The sequence below is a fragment of the Candoia aspera genome, chromosome 4, assembly GCF_035149785.1.
Source record: "Candoia aspera isolate rCanAsp1 chromosome 4, rCanAsp1.hap2, whole genome shotgun sequence".
In the NCBI taxonomy this organism is placed as follows: Eukaryota; Metazoa; Chordata; class Lepidosauria; order Squamata; family Boidae; genus Candoia; species Candoia aspera.
Genome location: NC_086156.1, coordinates 48,268,826 through 48,286,202, shown reverse-complemented (window position 1 = coordinate 48,286,202; position 17,377 = coordinate 48,268,826). Strand labels below are relative to the sequence as shown.

Here is a 17,377-nt window from a genome sequence, read left to right as displayed (position 1 = left end):
TTCGTTTGAATATTGCCTTGGCCTGATGTGCAACTGAAAAAAAGATACTGTGTTGAGAAGCCAAGTTGTGAGATGATTTGGAGAAGCTGATTAATCCATGTGGTGGATTGAGGTGTGCCCATCTGTTCTTCAAGGCACAACTTTGGTAGTCTGTCAGATTCCATTAATTAAAGACTTTGATTACTGTTAGATTATAAATGGAGTGAGTGCCTGTTTTAGCTCTTACTGCTGCTGCAAGTGTATTCCTCTCAGTTCCTAGGATAGTTCTTAAAAAGCGTGCTTGATTTTGTTCAAGTAAGGAGCCTTTGACAGGCCTCAAAGATCTGCACCATATGTTAGTATTGGTACAATTTTTGCCTTGTGGACCTTTAAAATGGGGAGCAGGGTGCTTGGGTGGTGATAACTAAATAATTTAGTTAGCATTTTAGAGCTTGCTGTTGCCTTTATAGAACTTTGTTTGAAGGGGTTGGCCCAAGATCCTGTATCCATAAAAACCACTCCTGAATATGAGAAGGAATCTATTTGTTATATAGGCTTTCCATCCAATGCCAGTTGTATATGGGCCTTCTTTTTCCAGAAAACACCACTTCGGATTTAGTCTTAATAATATTCAGAAAGTTAGAAACTCAGTAGGCACCAAATTTCCCCATCAGTCTTCTCAGGCCTACTTGGGAGTATGCCATCTGTATACCAAAGGATGTTGATGTGTCTGTTGATCTTTTGCGAGTGAACATCCATGGAATGGAGAAATCCTGGGATGTCAGTAACATAAAGATTAAACAGCATTGGGGGCCAGGGTGCATCCTTGTCTAACACCATTGTAAGTGGCTATGCTCTGTGTAAGAGAGCCATTGACTCCAGTACAGACTTTCAGGCATGTATTTGTATAGAGGGTCTTTACCAGGTATAGAAGTCTAGGTTCAGTATTTACCTGGCAAACTTCTTCCACAAGATGTCTCTATTTTTGGAGTCAAATGCCGCACTAAGATCTATGAAATATGTAAACAAATGTTTACCACCTGTTGTATATTTGGTAATAAGATGGTGTAAGACAAAGCAATTATCTATTGTGGAATACCCAGGTCTGAATCCAGCCTCTTCTTCCACTAATATATTCTTCTCAATCGTCCAGTCCTCTATTTTTCTCAAGAGATATTTTGCATACATCTTAGGTGTTATATCAATAAGGCTTACAGGCCTGTAATTTTTAGGGTCTTCCTTGTCTCCTTTTTGTGTACGGGAACTATGATGGAAAGTTCCCAGCCTGCTGGGATATAGCTAGTGTTGTCTATATATGTAAACAGCCCTGCCGGCAGTGGAGCCCACCAGTCAGTGTGTGTCCTGAAACATTCTGGGGGTAGGAAGTCTTCACCAGGTGCCTTATTGGGTTTTAGTGACTGAATAATGTGTTTATTTCTGTCACTGGCACTGGTGGCCAAGGAGAGAGATTATCAAGGATCGGAAACTCAATAGTCATCTTTTCTGGATGATCCTGCTTGGGGCTGGCAAATAAGCTATTATAAAAATCCTCCCAAACTGTAGCTGGGATGGGGATATCAAGTAGGAGCTGATGCTCCTTCAGCATGCCAGATACAATGTTTTAAAATATGACTGAGCTGGACCCTTTTGCTGACTTTTCTAGCTCAGACCAAACGGTAGCTGTGTGTTGAGCCGTCTTGGTGGCTATTAGTTTCTTGTAAGTGCGTCTAAGTTTTAACATCATGGCATGATTGTTTGGTGTGGGGTTTCTTTGAACCAAACGCATAGCAGCTTTTAGGGTCTTTCTTGAGCAAGAGCAATAAAGGTTGAACCAATCAGATCTTATGGGCTATTGGTTCCTAGTAAAGGTAAAGATTTCCCTTGACATTAAGTCCAGTCGTGTCCGACTCTAGGGGGTGGTGCTCATCTTCGTTTTAAAGCCAAAGAGCCGGCGTTTGTCCGTAGACACTTCCATGGTCATGTGGCCGGCGTGACTACACGGAACGCCGTTATCTGCCTGCCGAAGCGGTACCTATTAATCTACTCACATTTGCATGTTTTCGAACTGCTAGGTTGGCAGGAGCTGGGACTAGCAACGGGAGCTCACCCCGTCACGCGGATTCGAACTGCCGACCTTCTGATCGGCAAGCTCAGCAGCTCAGCGGTTTAACCCAGCAATTTTCCAGTTAAATTTTCTTTAACGTGTAACACAAATTGGCATACCCAGTAAATGTTCCATTTGGGTCTTGAGTAGATGTAACAGCTATTTTCACCCAGGACTGGGCTCTCTCTGAGTTTGTAAAGCTGGCAATCGCCTTGGTGTCCACTTTGGACCATTTGAGCCGCCTAGCTTGCCTCACTTCAAGGTTAGTGAGTAGCCCCTTGTCGTGTGATATGGGTAGTCTTAAATCTGAACTGCCATAAAAGTTAACTGCAGTTGGTTGATGGTCACTGTCCTGCCTCACGTAAACTTGAATGTCTGAGAATAAGTCAGTTTTGTCTGTTGAGACGCGTATGTAATCCAGGACACTGCTAGCTTTCTCAGCATGGAAGGTAAAGGGATATATAAAGCATCTGTCTGTCTCCTAGGATGACCAAACCAAACAATGAAAAGACTGATGCTGAAGAACAGTTGATTTCTTTGGGACCTATTCCATGTCCTTCTCTTCATCTCTACTGCCCTTTCCTGCTGGGTCCAAATGTCATTCACTTGTTACGCTGGCTTCGCTGGTGCTCTTGCTGCTGTTGCAGTGTGATGCTTTCACATCTTCCCCACCTTTTGCCTACATTCACTCCACAAACCCTTTTCCATCTTCGTAGCTCTCTGTCTATTGACAGCCCTCTTGAGATGAAGTGGCGAAGATAACTACAATTAAAGATATTGCATTAATTGATTTCTGAGGGAAAATAATAGGTCTTCTGCTGTGGGAAATTACCAAGACCTCTATCCAGTTGTTTTCTTTGGAGAGCAAAAGAGGTTTTGTGGCTGAACGTATTTCTTGCACAAGCTTTGATTTCAACAATTCACGTTATGCATCATCTCAGCGCTCAGCCTCTTAAAAGCAGCAGGCATGCTACCCTTATCCATTATATGTGAAAAATACTTTGTATGAGTGCCACTAAGCATCTGATGCTGCATTACATTTAGAATATCCCAGTATTGCTTAATTTGATTAGCTGATAAAATTTTCCAGTGTGTCAGGCAGGAGGCTTTCCTAAGCCTGCATTGCAAGATGATTTGAGAGAATGATTTCAGGACCGTACATGTGCAAAGTTCTACATTTTGGAATATGTACCCTTTCTTCATCTCTTCCAGGTGATAAATAGAGGAAGTGTTTGCTCTGCTTTTTTTCCAGGCACAGAAAATGAATGAAGCAAGTCTGGACTGATTTCCTTTCCCCTCTTTTTCCTTTTATTTGCCTTTATTGACTGCTCTTATTTCTCCCCCCTCCCCCTCCCCCACTTGTGTCTTTTGCAGTAGGATAACAATTCTCTTACTATATCAGTAGCAAAGCTATCACGGAAGGCTTTTCATGACCATATCTACCTTAATTCCTTATCGTTGAGGGTGCCGCTTTGTTTTTTTTCCCCTTCTGTGTTCACAGTGGCACTGTTTAGTTTCACCCAATTGCCATTGTTTATAGCTCTGGTATTCAGGAATTACTGTATATAAAATGAAGTTTTGATTTGGGGTTTTGGTGATTAAATGGCCTGATTTTATAGAAATAATGTTACTAAGGTTTAATTAATGGTAAGAGATTATATTTGTATAAAATGCATTTATTGGAGAAGGTTGGAAGTCATTTTCTTTTTTTGCTTCCTATCTAATTTTGCACTTTTATAGTTTTTCTTTTTTCTTTGGTTCTGTACTCTCTCTTATCTATACTCTATATTTTTTTATTTTAACTATACTTTGAAAATCAATAAAGTTCTTTAAAAACAAAAGGAATTACTGTATATAAATGCAATTTTTCCATGTTTCTTTAAACCAAGATTCCTGAGGTCCATAGTATGTTAATGGCAACTCTGCTTAATGCATTTTAATTAAGTTCCTAGATCTTTGTGGTTATGAAGATAAGATTTAAAAGGCTTAGAAATGAAATTAGAAATGAAAAGGTAATTTAACATGACTTTGCATACATGCTTCTGTTATTTTAGACAATGTTTTTTCTCCCTGAACTTGTGATTTGGGAATAATTAGAATCAGTAATAATTTTTCCCATGTTTTTTATATTGCATTTGCACTATCAGAGGATTTTTATGTCTGTGTATACACACAAACACACAGCACACATACAAACCCACACATATTACACATGTACATATATAACGTATGTAATACTTGTTATTTTATATAAACATATAAAATGTTTGTTTTTCTCCAGGTTGCACACTTGAAGGTAGATATTTCTCTGAAGGTGAGGAATTTCAGCCTGACGGGAACAAATGCATCTCATGTACTTGTATTGTAAGTCTTTAGTATTGAATCAATCCATGTGATTTTAAAAAGCATGATGATGATGATGATGATGATGGAAAACTTGGAAAATCAATAAACAAACATTGAAAGGACAAATTGGATTTTCTTTTTAGGACGTGTGTATCCTAGAAAAGAGCACTGTGGATTAGGTAGTCCAAATGATTGGTTGATTTAGAAATGTGTTGCATTTTATGAATGGGAGTTGAAATCCATTACATGTAGAGAGCACAAGGTTGAGGGAATATAGTTCAAGAATTTGATCTTTATTTAAGAAAATTTAATTTTCTTACTGGCACAGAGATTTTTTTGTAATCTGTTCAATCGTGTCCAATTCTCGGAGACTGCCTGGACAAGTCCCTGCAGTTTTCTTGGCAAGGTTTTTCAGAAATGGTTTGCCATTGCCTCCTTTCTAGGGTTGAGAGAGGGTGACTGGCCCAAAGTCACCCAGCTGGCTTTGTGCCTAAGGTGGGGCTAGAACTCATGGTCTCCTGGTTTCTAGCCTGATGCCTTAACCACTACACCAAACTGGCTTGGCACAGAGATAGTAACTATATATCTATCAATACATCTATTAATGTGTGTCTCTATCCACTGCTTTCAACAATTTATTTGTTTATTACATTTTCATGGCTCTGGGTGGGTAACAGTTAAAAACAGAATAAAAACAGTAACCAAAATTATGAATAGCATAAAATAGCAGCTGAGAACACTAACAGGCACCCCCCCAGTCAATACAACTAGGAAATGGGCTCACCTATACTTTTGGAGGCTTGATGGCAAAACCAAGTCTTTAAGGTCTTGTGAAAGGCTAACAGGGTTGGGGTGAGCCTGATCTCTGGGGGAATGATGTTCAACAAAAAAGCTCTCTTCCGGGTCCTATCAGATGGCACCCCCTCGCAGATAGGACCCAACCATCTAACCCTAACCCTTTCCTGCTGATCTAACTGGATGGGTAGACACCACTGAGCAGGGTTGGTCCCATAAGTAATCCGGCCCCAAGCCAATGAAGGGCTTTAAAGTTACTGAGAGAGCCAATCTGGTGTAGTGGTTAAGGGCCTGGGCTAGAAACCGGGACACCATGAGTTCTAGTCCTGCTTTGGGCATGAAGCCAGCTGGGTGACCATGGGGCAGTCACTCTCCCTCAGCCCTAGGAAGAAGGCAATGGCAAACCACTTCTGAAAATCTTGCCAAGAAAACTGTAGGGACTCATCCAGGCAGTCTCCAAGAACTGGACACATTTGAACGGATTGGATTAAAAAAAAAGTACTGTGACCACCAGCACCTTGAATTGTACCTGGAAGCCAATGCAGCTCCCAGAGCAAAGGTGTTGCATGTGAGGAATGACCATTCCCATAACTGCCTGCACCAGCACATTTTGCACCAGCTGAAGCTTCGAAACATTCTTCAAAGGCAGCTCCATGTAGAGTGCATTGCATTAATCCAGTCTTGCAGACATTGATAAAATGATGGAAGTGCGTGACATTATTCACACATTGGAAACCATGGGTAGAAAGTTATCACGGTGATATATATCAGTTATCCACTGAAATTGAAACATTGAGATTCAGAGCCTATGAAACAATGTGCATATTTATACAGTACATAGCTGAACCATGGCATTTAATACCATCAGATGTGATAACAGTCACCAATTTAGATGACTTTAAATTCATAAAATATAGGGCTGTCAGTGACTGCTATTAGTGATAGCTGTATGCTCTCTTTTTTGAAACCCAGACTGCATACCGAAGAGCAGTATTGACCTCCTGTCCTATTTGGAGTTGACCATTATGTGACACAGAAAGCTGGATTAGATGGGCCTTCTGCTGGTCCACCAGAGTCCTCTGATGTTCTTATATTTAATATAAGATCTTAAAATTTAATAAATAGTGTTTAATTATTTGCAAGTAGTTAATTTTGAAATAATATTTTAATATAAATAAATACAATTTAATAATTTTTTCTTTAATTCTTCAGTTATTATGATGGCATGAGGCCATTGAACTTGATGATAGACCTATATAATTTAATAAATATGGAAACTTATGCTTAGTTACCAAAATACATTTTGTACCATGCTGTTCCTATCTTCAACCAAGAGGAGCTATATCTTTTCCTCTAGTTATCAGTTATGTGCATAATTCAGTCTTTTGCATTTAGAAAATCACAAATTATCCGGACAGCCCCAGAGATGGATGTGAAGTTGGTAGGATTAAGAATACTCAATGACTGGGACACTAGTGTTCTGGTTAACAATCTGCTTTAACTATTTGTTTCAGTGGGATTGACTGAAATTCAGTGGGATTCATATCATGTTAAACCATCATATTTGTTTTTAACTTAGTATGATGTGTGAATTTGGGCATGATGGCTTAGAATTTTTTGTGGCCCAGGCCAATACCACTAGTTTAACATTCATTATCTTTTATATATCTTAGCTTAAAATTGAATGTGAATGCATTTAATACAAGGAAGTTCTACCTTACTATCCTATATCTTTCCTTGGAGTGCCAAGATCTTAAGTTCCCATCCTCCTTAAATCTCCTTTCTTTCATGTGATCAAATGCTGTAACAAGTATCATCAGGAGGGTTATCCCTAATGAATAATTAACAGAACTTACAAGAGAAGCCTACTGGAAGGCATTCCTATTGGCAGTTCTGCACATGGAACAGGCATGTTGTGTAACTAAAAGGATCTACCCTCTGATGGCTTCAATTAATCATTCAGTACAAACTTAATATAGTTCAAGTTGGAGCAGTAGATGTACATTTGCTTTCGCCTGGGGTAAAATTGGCTGTATCTCCTCTGCACCACAACTGCAGCTTCATCAAACAGGAATCATGTTGTTGATTACAATGATTAATAAGTTGCCAGTTTGTCAGCATTTCCTTCCCCACCCTTCCATTCCTTCCTAAATAAAACTGGCAGACTAAAGCAAGGTGTTTGTCAGTGGAAAAAAATGTTTAATTGAACTGAAAAAGAGTGCCCTCCCCTTTGTCTTCCTTGCTGTTTTCTTCGCCGCACTCCACTCTCACTCGCTTATTTTCCCCTGGTTTAAGATCACACTTCTGCTTTGGAATGTAGGTTAAACATGGACTAGAGCAATTGTAAAAAATCATAGAATAATTTACCATCTGGCAGCTCAGTTGTTTGAGAGAGAGAGAGAGCCTGAGAGAGAGACTGCAGCAGCAAATCTTTTATCAGAGAAGTAGGGCAGATGTCTTCTTTCAGATACCCATCTGGTCATGAGGTAGTATAGGAACTGGCTTGCAAGTGGTATGCTGCAACATGTGAAGACTTCAGTAGATGAAAGGTATTTTCTCCACTGCTAATTAGATTTCCACTGTGTTTTGAGATTGTAGTCATTCAGGAGGATTCCTTTAAGGGAGGAAGAAACACACCGGAAGAGGAAGTGGGTGACTACTGGAGGACCATATTTTTAAGATTCCCTATGTGAGCAATAGGATGATAAATGGAAAACTCAAGCTGTTTCAGTCCAATTAAAAATGGAATATCTGTCTCTTAAACCCTGAATACCATTGTTGTTTATTCGTTTAGTCGCTTCCGACTCTTCGTGACTTCATGGACCAGCCCACGCCAGAGCTTCCTGTCGGTCGTCAACACCCCCAGCTCCCCCAGGGACGGGTCCGTCACTCTAGAATATCATCCATCCACCTTGCCCTTGGTCGGCCCCTCTTCCTTTTGCCCTCCACTCTCCCTAGCATCAGCATCTTCTCCAGGGTGTCCTGTCTTCTCATTGTGTGGCCAAAGTATTTCATTTTTGCCTTTAATACCATTCCCTCAAGTGAGCAGTCTGGCTTGATTTCCTGGAGGATGGACTGGTTTGATCTTCTTGCAGTCCAAGGCACTCTCAGAATTTTCCTCCAACACCACAGTTCAAAAGCATCGATCTTCCTTCTCTCAGCCTTCCTTATGGTCCAGCCCTCGCAGCCATATGTTACTACGGGGAACACCATTGCTTCAACTAGTTCATTTTAATGCAGCTTTGCAGTTTGCTACCTTCCTGCCTGGACAGGATTTCAATTTCTTAGGAGTACCAAAGGAAATATTGCTCCTACTATCTGTCTTTTTGTGCTGCCTCTGCACTAATGAGTTTCTAAATCCAATAAAAGGAATGTTCTATGGGGAGATACAGATCTAAACCAACACATAAATACATGTATTGTACCTAGATGCATACATTCATATCTTTTGTCCTGGGATTGACGGTCAGTCCAAACTTCTGCTGCTGTTCCAGTCCAGTCCAGAGCAGAAAATATGAACATGCCTTTTTCAGAGACAGGCCATCACAGTCAGTCAATTTCAGCTGTTCTGACTGGCAGGAGCTCTCTAAGTTTTTAGACTTAAGCATTTCCTAGCCATTTTTGGAAACATTAAGGTTTAAATCTGGGACTTACTGTATTTTTTCCTATAACTATGACTGCTTTTTTTTCTTCTTGGCTTTTGACTTTAAAGAGGTCAGTGCTGTTTGGTAAAAGAGGGCTACAATTTCTGTAAATATGTCATCAAGGGAAAAATCACTGGTTAGACTTACTGCATTTAGTTTTGATCATTGCATGAATAAGAATGTAGCTAAATCAGAACATGTTCCAAGAAGGAGAGTGAAGATGGTCAGGGAAATATGAACATATTAAAATATCAAGCGGGGTATTATGTTATTGCTTAATCCAGCTGATTTCTAAGTAGTGTAGTTGATGGTCCTTGGATATAAAGTGACCTGTTCTAAGGCTATAATAATAAATATATATACATATATTTTTGCAGATGTACTTTTTACTTCGTTCAGACCATTTGATATAGCTTTCTGCTATACTTTAATGCTTTTATGGTATATCTTCATTATTTGATTTTCTTAGGAAGGAGGAGGACTATACACAATAGTTAAAAAATGGTTTTGTTTCTGCTTGTCACCAGAAATATCCAGAAGTAACCCCAAAGTACTCCTGGAACAGCACTGATTCTCTCACAATAATCACTTTATCTAATCTGTATTGTTAGTTTTTTCATCCTTATTTGACCCAATAGCAATACCAGACTTGACGATATTTGCCTTGGTTTGATCATTTGAAAATGAACAATGCCTGCAGAATGATGACCTCGCCATCCTGGGTGTTTCCAGATATTTTGGCTGGGGCTAATAAAGAGATGTAAGTCAAGTCACTGAGGACAGGATTTTGGTTGGAAAAAACTGGGTCTTGGAGATCTCCAGGAGTCCCTCTTGCCAGGTAAACATAGGTGCCCTCATAGGGTTGAATGGGGGAATGATGAAATATATGTGATGATGCCATTGTGTAAATGCTGTCAGTCACATACTTGCACCAGATGCTCCTTCCGTTACCAAGCTGTATGAAAGGCAGATTGCTTAGTCAAAAACAGGGCTTTATAGCATGATTTTTATTAGCTTCATTTCCTGGTCTTGTTCTTGCAGTCATCCTGGTGGTCATATATTTTCCAGTCTAGCTTCCTTAATTTGAGATACGATATTGTGGGTGGGATTTAGGGCCTGTACCAGATTTTCCTTTTTGTTTATTTATTTGTAGGAAATGTTTGAGCAAGAAGAGAGCTTTGCAGTCCTTTGATGACAGCAACTGACATCTAAGGCGACATCTTGTTGCACGTATAACTTACCCCTGAACTTCATCTCTCTACTAACTCCTTGAATCGCCTTGAGTGAATGAGAATCCTGGCAAATACAGTTGTGTGTTTTGTTAATGGGGGAGGCAATGGTTGTTCTTTTGTTCTTCTGCTTCTACATGCATTTTTATTTTTATTATTTTTAAAATAATTCTACTTTCTACAGTATATTTCTTACTTTTTATACTTTCACTGATCCACTGTTGCTAAGAGGAACCTAAAGTAAAATAACTGGGCTTTATTGTAACCAGTTGCATATCTGTGTATTGGGTGAAAATTATTGACTGTTACTTCTCCAGATGGCATCCATTCATACTTGAAACACTCTGGGCCATTAACACTTCCCTGAACAGTCTAGTCCTTAGGGTGACTTAAGCCTTTCCTGATGAATATGAAAAGGTACAGTAACCACCTTATTTCATGTATTGCTTTTCAGTCAGTAGGCTTTAAGTGGCTGGATTTCTCAGGGGAAGTACATTCATATGTGAAAGAAAAGCAGGGTTATAGGGATCACTTACTGTAACCAGCTGTCCTGCTGTAATTGAGGCATCTTGCACGAATGTTAATAGCTCTTGATCTGATGGAATCAATGGATGTTTAGAGGAAACTTTGACTTTTCTTCCCTCCCCCTTTTGGCCTTTATGCATCCCCTTAAATGGTGGACTGGTGACATTAATCAGGTGTATTTTTTCAGAAATCACATTTTTGAGAGCTAGGGAGAGAACCTGCCTAGCTGGATAGGGAGGGGGTGTTGGAATCTGCAGCCCTATGTCAGTCAGATCCCAGTTGTATCACTGCTTTTTCCTTTTGTGGTGCCTGTTTTTAAAAAAATAAATAAAAAGGGCAGCGATGGCAAGCAAGCTGCTTTCATGGGAGGTGGTAACCATGGCAAACTTTACTGTTAAGTACGAGTATTCTAAGTCCATAACTGGGCCTTCTTAATTGCAGTCTCCCGCATATGCATGTTACCGAGACTATAATCTTCCTGAGTACTGGCATGTGAGTTATGTGGAGATACAAGGTGCAACCATGCTGCGAGAGGTGGCTGGGCTATTGAGTGGCTTCAGAAGAGGACTGTTCTAGTCTTAGTCTCCAGCTGGGAGTAGGGAGCAAGGCAAGCAAATAGATTTATCTCCTAAGTTGTGAGATTTCTACGGTGCTGGGATGATGGGATGCTGTAACAAAACAGATGGAGTAAGGAGAAGTGTGAAACTATCACATATTTAGATTGAAAGATATTAGTTAAATATCATTTATTATATCCCATGCTTCCCCCACAGAACTCTGAATTGCATAAAGTTAGACTGAAAAGGATGAGAGGTGGTTGGGAGCTCTTACTGTCAATGCAGAAATCTAAATTGCTTGTAGAACTTGGGCAAATTTGTGCCCGTCTCCATGAGAAAAAAACAAAAAGTGAAACAGATGCATTAAAATGTCTGCAAAATTATTTAGTGAGCTTAAGTATATATTGCTTTTAAACGTTGGCTATATATCTTAAAAAATTAATGACTTAAAATAATTTCTAGATCTTTTCTATTTTGTGTTGTATTTCAGTTAATACTCTTAAATCCTATTAAACTGCATTTTCTTAGTGTTATCAATGTGCTCTACACAAAACTATATGATCTTTATCTAGAAATATGCTTGTTTGCCCACTCCCCAACAAATAAGCCTAAGACAGTGTTCCTCACTGTGATATTCTCAGGTATTCCCAAATTCCTGGAAATTATAAATCTCAAAATTCCCAACCATGATGGGTTTGTTTCTGGCTTTGACACTTTCAAAAACCAGTGTTGTCAGCTGTGCTCTGCATTAAAAAAAGGAAGCCTCAGTCCTTCTTTATAGCTTCCATTTGATGGGGGGAAAATCAGATATCCTTCATTTCCTTTGCTAAGCTAAAGCTATATGTAACTGAGTTTTTTTCATTACACATTCTGGAAAAGATGGATTCTTAAGGTTGGAGGTTGAGGCTAAAGCCTGAGTGTGTGCAGAAAAGAGAATCCAAATTGGGTGTTTTAGCAAGAATAGGGCATTTTAAGTGGTTAACCATGCAAAAAACGGTTTTCTGAAGTATCACAATAGTAAAGCAGCCAATATTATTGTAAAGGGACAAAGTGTGGGCTTAGTAATTATAAAATTTGTTGTTGTTATTTCTCTAACAGTGAACTCAGTTCATGAATGTTGATGGAGATGAGGCTAAATGTGTCCACTGAAGAATAAGAGGGAAAATCAATATAATCAAGAAGAACCCTGAGATTTTCAATAGTACAACAACAGTACAACTTTAAAGCTGGGGCAGGGGGCTGGGGAGGATCATGAACATCCAAAATAGTCCCCTGAGATAGCCACAGATTGCTGATTAGAGAATCGGGAATGAAAATTAATGATCAGGGGACAGAGAATGGAATGGAGTGTGCTGGAAGACAGCATAGCTGCTTGTGGGATTGGAATTCTGAATTTATGGCTGGACTTTTGTCTCTGTAATATCAAATAGGTGATCAAGGGTATATAAATTTAGAAATTATATGTGACCTCCAAATATACAGGACCTTGTAGGTATGCAGCTTTGTTTTTAATAAATAAATAATTTGATTGAGCACATCTGAGTCTCCAGATTCAGACTTTATAAAAAAGAAGGAGGTTGAGACTAAATGAAACACAACTGGATAGACTGTGTGAGGGTTAAATGTGTGATTGAGGGCAGCTGAAACATCAGATATTGGGAAATGTATGCTGTCTGATAAAAGGTGTGATTTCCTCCCTTTTTCTAGTAAACATTCCTATCTAAATTGCTTTACCTCTACTTTTCATTTATATTAGGGAAGCATTGGACATTATGGATTGTTGTGTGATAGTAGCGAGGGACTAGATGCTGAATACTAAACTTACTTAAATAAGGCAGAATAATTGGTTGGAGGTTTGGTTGATCTTGTTTGGTGGGTTATATATTTTGGGTGGAGAGTATAGATTTGAGGTGCTCATTAAAGACAGGATAAGATTTGTTCACTATTTCTTTATAGTACCAAAGACATATACAATACCCACAAATTTCATAGTTCTACAATGTGGTTTGTACCTAAGTAATGCACATCAATTTTTTTTTAATTTGTTCAGTTGTCAAGTTGTGTCAAGTTCTCGGAGTCTGCCTGGACCCTGCAGTTTTCTTAGCAATGTTTTTCAGAAGTGGTTTGCCATTGCCTCCTTCCTAGGGCTGAGAAAGAGTGACTGGCCCAAGGTTAACCAGTTGACTTTGTGCCTAAGGCGGGACTAGAACTCATGGTCTCCTGGTTTCTAGCCCAGGGCCTTAACTACTACGCCAAACTGGCTCTCATCTCATCAAACGTAGTCTGTCTTTTAAAATTAAAATTTTAGAATTGTTCATTTATTCAAATAGTGCTGCCAGATTTTTGCTAGAATAGAATATTATTCTGGAGCAGTAGAGAGGAATACAGAGAAGCTATGGACTTAAAAAAATGTAACATTGTTCATGGAGCCATTTGTGGAAAAATATCTTTTAGGCAATACTTCATTGAGAATCATTTACTTCGATAAACTATCATTCTTTATCTGTTAACTTTGTGGAGAGAGAAAAAAAAGATCGAGTGGCATCTTTATACATGGCTGTGTTTATTTATCATGTGAAACCAAAACCAAGCCCAAGTTGGTCTAGTGAGTGAGCAGGATAATCATAGCTTGTTTGGCCAATACCTGATTTGCTGCCCTATTTGTTTACCTGTTCCTGCTTGGATTGGAGTATAATCTGAAACAAACAAGGAAAAAAATCAAGAAATCCACAAACTATGTTTCCCTTTTTTCCCTTAGTATTATTTCACACTTGCCGTTAGTAAGCCAAGCACAAATCTAGCATTGTGATAGAAGCTTTAGAGGATCTGGGAAATTGGTTTTGGTCCTTAATGATCTGGTTAGGTTTTAAGAGGCCTGAAAAGTATTTGCAGCCTTAGCTGTGGGGACCAGTTTCAGGCAGATTTCTGTTTCCCCAACATTTTATCTTGATTGTAAATTAATCTTTTTGGGTTGGATGAACCAAATTTTCCACATCTTAAAACACTCATTTATTTGTTATATTATTTTCAGTGCAAGGAAAATTCCTTACTCTATGAAATGAACCTTTAGAAGAAGATAAGAGATTTTTCTTTTTATGTACTTCATATTAAATCGACAATCAAAATGGAATTGTAGGTAATATTAAAACAATGACATGAAAAGGAGCACTGATTTTATTCACTTAATTAAAAGGTCATAGGTCACTTGATCGCCATATTAAAAATGTGGGTTTTTTTCCTCTGTCCTCTACAGTATGTGTCACAAGACTTCTTACAGTTTTACAGTATGTCAAAAAATAGAACAGTCAAAAATTTCAAAACATTGCCCAAAGCAAATACAATTATTTTTATGAGTATTACTAGTTATTAGGCAGAAAGGCACTTTTTAATGTTTCATCTTGGTGCAGTCAATCAGCATGTAGGGTACTGAACAGAGATCTGTGAGAGCGGCAGTATTACCATGCGAGGAAGATCATAGTAGTATAACTGGTGGCTGTTTCAGGATTGGCCTCATCACACTATTTATTTATTTATTTATCCCATTTTCCCGCCGCCCATCTCAACAATGACCATCTCAATAATAAGTTCCATAATAGAGTGAGCCATCATGACTCATCCATTCTTGTTCAGATCCCAACACTTTCGTGGATTTATCCTGCCAAACACACTCTAGATTAAAGCAGAGTGCTTTTTGTTTTGTCATTAAACAACAAAAATGGAATGTCAGTGTCGTAGAAACAACATGACAGATCAAGCTTTTGACTTGTGCCTAACTCATGCAGAATTTCTAAATGAGTACCAACTGCTAAGTTACTCATTCGTATGTGTTAGGCTTGATGGAGACAGATGAGCGAAGTAGATGGGTCATTAGTATGACATAACAGGCTCTGTTTTGTGGCTGTTTACAACATTTGCTGGACAGGCCCCAGTTGTATTCCCCATCCTCCAGCATATACACACTGGAGGACATTTACCGAAAACATGTACTTATGTTAAACGTTGAGAATTCCCAGTTCATAAAGCCTGCCTAATTACAAGCAAGAATTGACTGCTTCCACTGACAAGGAAGTATTTAGATTTACAAAGTTCAAGCCATAAATGTGGGCCATTAATAGGCTGCTCTTGAGGAAAACCTACATTTTGTTGGCTTGAGGCTTCACTGGAGTTCATAAATTTGTTGTTTGAATGAACACCTCTGAAAATGTGAAATGTTTCCCATGGAAAAAAGGCAAGAGACTGAGGAGAAAACCAAAGCCTCTTGAAAATAAATGAATAATAAGCCCTGATAACCATGAGGGAATGAGGCCACTACACATTAGTGCAGACGTGTCCACAGAACACAGTGGATTTATGTTCAGCTGCTGAAGCACATTTTATAAATTGCTTTCACATGGAATTTGTGTAGTATCTCATGGGGCCACTTCCATGAAGAATTGATTTAGGCCTAGAAGATTCCCACAACTTGTAGTAGGAAGCAGTAAAAGCAACAGTTAGTCAATGATTATAGCCTTTGTTTGCAAAATGTTTTCCGATGGGTCAAGGAACTGGCTTGCTGACTGCAGTTTTGGAGACATTTTCTAAGGACAGGTCCTATGAAAATGCCAAGTATTTGGTCTTTATTGTGGTGTGGTTTTGCCACGTGATAGAGGCCATCATATTTATCATATTTACTCCATTTACCACATTGAGAGTTAAAACACATTTTGCATATAAATTTCACTGCCTGGAGAGACACAGGGGAAGTCATATCTCCATATAATGAATTCCCAGTCTGAACAGCAAGTGCAGAGTTGGCTTGGAAATGTGTAGGCTGCAGCTGCATGATTTGCTATTACATACAGTATGATAGCCACTCAGGCAGATTCTTGCATTATTCTCACTTTCTACAGCCTCTCAAATTCTCTTTCATTCTGACAAGGTATCTGCCACACAGAGACTGTACTTCGAAAAAAAAAGTCTGGAGGCAGCTTTTTTGGCATGGGGTAATTCATTGTTGTGTAAACACAACGTTCACCTCTAATTTAACAGTAACTTAAAGGAGAGATTGATGCAAAGAGGGTGCAAGGCCCTAAGCCAAAACTGTAGAAGTCAGAAATGAAATGTGAAGATGATTGCTAAGGGCCAAAATTCAAGCCGCAGGTATTCAGGGGCCCCAGCTATGATTTCTATTTTGGGGGAGGAGGGTAAAACATGTCAAGTGTTGAATTCAATTACCACCACCACATCATTCAGATTTGTTTTGCTATCTACTATTCCAGCAAGTGCAGAGTTGGCTTGGAAATGTGCCACACAGCACATATCCTTATGTCTGACATGTTTTATGACAGTATATTATTTAGAAGCAATGGAGAAGAAGTAGGCTGATCTAAGGGTATTTTGTTCCTTGGCCTGAAGACACTTCAGCAATTTCTGTTGAGTGAAAAGGGGGCCCTGTGGCCAGAACTGGACCACTGATGGGGCTGGGGTCTTCAGTTTGGTTATATAGAGGTTTTGTCATCTGTGTGCCATACAGTGCTTTACATTTTGTCACTGATGTGTAAACATTTAAATGCACTAGTAGTTGCAATATATTCAATTTACCTTATCATGAGCTGTATTATTTTGATATGTTACCTAAGATTTATGTGCATTGATAAAGGTCAAACATCTCTCTTGTTACCATGGTGACACTTGACCTGATCCTTCTTCAGTGACTTAATGCCATGATAACAAAAGGAGCACACATTTAGTTGATACATGGAGAAATTGCTTTTAGGGAAAGAATGAGGGGAGGTGAAACCGGATGTCATTTGCCCTCAACTAACTTAGGACATCATAGTATGCATATATAATTCATAACTATTGACCTGCTGGGTTAATAGGATTTGTCAGGGGGAGGGAGAGCCCTTTTGATTTCCCTGTTATCAAGTCACTATTCTTTTTATCTTGTAGTTAGTGTGTGTAGTTATGTTCCAACAATGCAATGCCATTCCCTTGTACATAATTCATATTGTGCATAACCAGCTGGAAACACAGCTGAAAAAACAAGCATTACACTGTGTGTAATGTGTGTACACATTACACACAGATGTGCTCATTAAGTCCATCACATTTGTTTTCTTTTTTAAAGAAAAGCTACTTGGGTAGGGGAGATTTTGGAGTGGAGAACTATCCTCTCCTTGTTTTCAGCTTCATCATTCCAGATCACACCCCCAAATA

General features: G+C 39.0%; 1 protein-coding gene across 1 annotated transcript in view; it reads left to right on the top strand.

Annotated features, from left to right (window-relative positions):
• Positions 1–17,377, top strand: part of BMPER (BMP binding endothelial regulator) — a 181,550-nt gene that overhangs the window by 54,462 nt on the left and 109,711 nt on the right. Inside the window, exon 6 of the mRNA XM_063304049.1 lies at positions 4,365–4,447. Coding sequence (XP_063160119.1) covers positions 4,365–4,447 — 83 coding nt within the window. The remainder of the gene's footprint in view (positions 1–4,364; positions 4,448–17,377) is intronic.